The following is a 3,869-nucleotide window of genomic DNA, read 5'->3' as shown; positions in this document are numbered from 1 at the left end:
CTATTCAAGTGCAGTTTCTCGATTCGTGTGTGGTCCAACTTAAAGTCTTGGCTTGGTCTTGAGGACATTAATTCGTCAAGTTGGCATGGTGTCCATTAATTCCGTCAAGAGTGGTGGATTGAGGCCATACACAAGAGAGGACAATCAAGAAATGCATTGGCCCCGCTTTGAATGCTCGTCTCTTGGGAGATTTAGAAGGAAAAAAATGTATGCGTTTTTTGAAACCAATCCATTATCGTCGCTATGTTTGTTTCGAAAATAAAAGAGGAGGCGGCTATGTGGTTCTTGCCGGTGCCAAAGCTTTAAGTAATGTAACGTCGCGAGAGTAGCTCTCTTGTATTTGTGGTCTTGTCCTCTTTGGCAAAGACGGGTTTGTAAGACTTCTAAAAACCTCTCTTAATTAGTGAAAATGGTAAATCTTTTGCTTTGTTTCAGAAAAAACATCTACTACTTTGTCTCTTTCAACCTATGGTTACATCACCATTAGTTAGATTGTTCCAAACCCTAACTCTTCTTCTCTAAATCTTGTTGATGACATCCAAGATAGTGAAATCTTGATGTATGTTTAATGGCTTCAAACTATGGAGAAAAAAATTGATGATAAGGAAATAAGATTTTAACACATGTTACAATTTGTATTAGTGAAGTCTTTACACCAAGTACTCCTTAGTTTTCCATGTTAAAATTTGGTGTCGTTGAATTCTTAATTTTTTTTTTTGCTATTGTGGTTGTAAAAACATATTTTAGATGACATACATTGGCTTTAGTTCGGCGTCTGGTACCTCCATATATGTTCCTGCCTGTTGCATATGTTCCTGCCTAGCTGAGAACTAACTTCGTACTCAGTCAAGTTCTACACCATTTGATTTGCATCGTGATTTGTCCTAGTTATAAGTTGTAACATGAGTTGCAACTGAAATTTGATGACATCACCTGACTAAGAACGAAGTTAGTTCTCAGTCGAAATAGTCACACCCTTAATTTTGTGATGAGCAACTATATCAGCGGGGCCACAGGGGTTTTTAAAGTTGTACTCTATTCCGCGTCAGTTCTCAATATCAGGTTATGTGCTAATTGCCCAAGAACTAAACATCAGCTGTGATAAGTTCCTCCTAGCATTTGGGCATAAAAAGGAAGGTGAAGTTGTACTTTATTCCGCTGCAGTTTTCATACCACACGTTATGTGTGTGTTCTGATTGCCCAACATCAGCTGTGATTACATCTAGCATTTGGGCATATCAGATGGCGGTGGGAGCAGTTTCTCATTGGGATTGCTACCATCCTGCACTAGACAAGCCATTTTCAGCCCCCACGCCGTATGCACCGCGAAATGGCAATGCATGAACCATACACCTGCGTCAGAGGCACACATGAATTTTTGTTATTAGTTAGGTCGCTCTGTCTCACGTATAGATTGTATAATTGTAACTTTAGGTGGTACCTGGATTATCAGCAAGGAAGCGAATTGCCACCCAGCCGCCAGGAGGCACGCTGACGGTGTTCCGCTCGACGGGGTCGACGAGATTGAACTTGACCGGATCGGTGGTCGGGTCGTAATTGCCGAACCCCTGCCCGACCACGAAGAAGTTGTAGCCGTGAAGGTGCAGGGGGTGGCTCTCGAACCCGACGATGCTGGTGTCCTGCATCACCAGCTCCACCGAGGTGTTGTAGGGCAGCACGAGCAGCCTGGTCCCCGTGCCCAGGTTGCTGTTGTTCGGTGGTGTCCCCGTGTAGTTGAACGGCGAGAGTGGCATGGCCGGGAAGTCGGGCTGGTAGACGCCTGTGGACTGGTCGGTGAAGTGCGACTGCAGGAGCGCCTTGGAAGGGAGAATGAACGAGACGTTGTTCACGGCTGCCGCGTACTGCCCGCCGTGGAAGCCCTGGCACGTCGTGTTCTCGGGACACGGGAGTGTGCCAAGGCTGATCGTGAAGAAGAACCGCTTGTCCACTGACCGCGGCACGGCCGCTGGGTACTCCGGCGTGTTGAGACTGCGGAGCTTGGTTATGAAGCTGACGACGAATTTGGTGTCGTTGAAGGGAGGCAGTGTCGGGCTGAAGATCGGCAGCTCCTTGCGGAAGCTTGATGTGGACGGGTTGCGGTACTCGAGGATGCCACTGACGGTGGTGTTGTCGAAGTAGGCGGGGGGACGGTCGACGGAGTATCCTGTGGCGGACATGTAGAAGCTAGCGTTGGGGTATAACAGCTTGGTGGTGAGGAGGACGTTGGTGGTCTGGCCCGAGGAGATGACCAGTGTGTCGACGGTGAGGGGCTTGACGTAGACGGCGTCAACCTCGACGATGGTCAGGGTGTGGTTGGCGACGGAGAAGAAGAGCTCGTCGTTGAGGGCAGCGTTGACTAGGCGCAGTAGGTACGTCTTCCCCGGCGCCACCTTCAGCTTGAACGTGTCTTTGACGGAGCAGTCGTAGAGCGGCCCGGGATGGCCGTTGATGGTGTACGCGTCGGAGATATTCGGCGGTCCGCCAACCTTCAATGCTTGGCTCATCACCTCCTCCGTGTCGGCCCTCCACCACTCACCTGCAAAACCCAACAGATTAAGCTTCGTGATGGCCGACGCTCGAAATACTGAGAATGCATACAGCAGGGCTCACCGAAGATGACTGGGACCTCCTTGTGCGGCGCCGGGAAGGGGTAAGGGACGCCGCGCTTGGGGAGGATGATGATGGCGCCGTAGACAGTGGAGCGGAACCAGGAGATGTGCGCGTGCCACCACAGCGTGCCGCGCTGCCCGGTGACGGTGAACCGGTACACGTACGTCTGGCCCGTCTGGATCGGGCACTGCGTGATGTACGCCGGCCCGTCGGCCCAGCCCGTTCGCAGCTGCCTGATCCCGTGCCTGCAACACGACAACAGCGATAAGCTTGACGACGGTAGCCGTTACTACTGGTTAAAAGCTAGAGCTAGCTACCGGTTTAAAAGGAGCTAAGCAGGAACTGATTCAAGTAAGCTTGGTCACAGCTGAACATACGTTACCACCACTATTAATCGATATATCGGGAAAAAACATACGTTACTAGTAAAAAGCTAAGGCTAGTTGAAAGTCAAGTGTACCAGTGAATTGTCATGTTGTGTGCGACGTGGTTGGTGACGCGTACGTGGAGGCGGTCGCCTTCCCTGGCGACGATCTCCGGCCCCGGGAACCGCCCGTTCACCGTCACGATGCTCTTGGTGCCGCACAGCATCGTCACGTTCGCCATCTGCACCTGCACGCACATCTCCTGATCTCCATTAACAAGCACCAATCAAGAACACACCACCGTACGCGGGTGTGATAAAAATCAGCAAATCCACCATGCAGATTATGAAGGAGCTAGCTAACTAACTAGTGGAAGGGGAGACGTACGTTGAAATGGTAGTGCCTGGTGATGCCCTGCGCTTGGATGATGAGCAGTGTCAGGGTTGCTGCCACGAGGAGAGAGCATGGACGAAAACCGGAGGAGATCATGGTCACGGCGCTCATGGTGTCTACCTAGCTAGCTATAGTCTTGAGCTCGAGGAGAGCAGATGGTCGACCAGGTAATGGGGAATGAAGCGAGTGCCGGAATGGAGCGCCCTAGAGCTTGTATATATATAGCACTAGAGTAATGTTAGTCCACTAATAGAACAAGTTTAATAAATGAGTGTGACTTAGATGCTCGTGCTCTATGTGATGAGTGATAAATATAAAACATAAAAGGAGCATACCAAAACAAAAAAAAAAAAACTTAAATAGAACTAGGCGTGACATTGCAATCCTATTTATATTCTATCCATGCTTGTTCAGCACTTTGCTAATTGAGAAGTCCGAAGCATGTCGAAGGGCTGTCCCTTAACTTAAAATACACCAAAAACGATCACAATACAAGTGCAA

The 3,869-nt window shown here is 49.4% G+C and overlaps 1 protein-coding gene across 1 annotated transcript; it reads right to left on the bottom strand.

The window, feature by feature from the left end:
• Positions 1-1,165: 1,165 nt before the first annotated feature.
• On the bottom strand, positions 1,166-3,467 carry LOC127317603 (laccase-4-like). Its single transcript, XM_051348171.1, has 5 exons — positions 3,363-3,467; positions 3,071-3,222; positions 2,611-2,855; positions 1,442-2,536; positions 1,166-1,353 (listed from the first exon to the last, which is right to left on the bottom strand). The coding sequence occupies exons 1-5, from the start codon at positions 3,462-3,464 to the stop codon at positions 1,223-1,225; spliced, it is 1,725 nt and encodes a 574-aa protein (XP_051204131.1). The 5' UTR covers positions 3,465-3,467; the 3' UTR covers positions 1,166-1,222.
• Positions 3,468-3,869: the final 402 nt, after the last annotated feature.

Source organism: Lolium perenne, chromosome 7 (assembly GCF_019359855.2).
Source record: "Lolium perenne isolate Kyuss_39 chromosome 7, Kyuss_2.0, whole genome shotgun sequence".
Taxonomy (NCBI): Eukaryota; Viridiplantae; Streptophyta; class Magnoliopsida; order Poales; family Poaceae; genus Lolium; species Lolium perenne.
The sequence above is the reverse complement of the archived record's forward strand: the minus strand, read 5'-3'. Positions and strand labels throughout refer to the sequence as shown.

Coding starts and splice junctions, on each gene's coding strand:
- LOC127317603 (XM_051348171.1), bottom strand. CDS start 3,464: ATGATCTCCTCCGGTTTTCGTCCATGCTCTCTCCTCGTGGCAGCAACC. Junction 3,223..3,362: donor CCAGGCACTACCATTTCAAC/GTACGTCTCCCC, acceptor ATGTGCGTGCAG/GTGCAGATGGCGAACGTGAC. Junction 2,856..3,070: donor CACAACATGACAATTCACTG/GTACACTTGACT, acceptor GTCGTGTTGCAG/GCACGGGATCAGGCAGCTGC.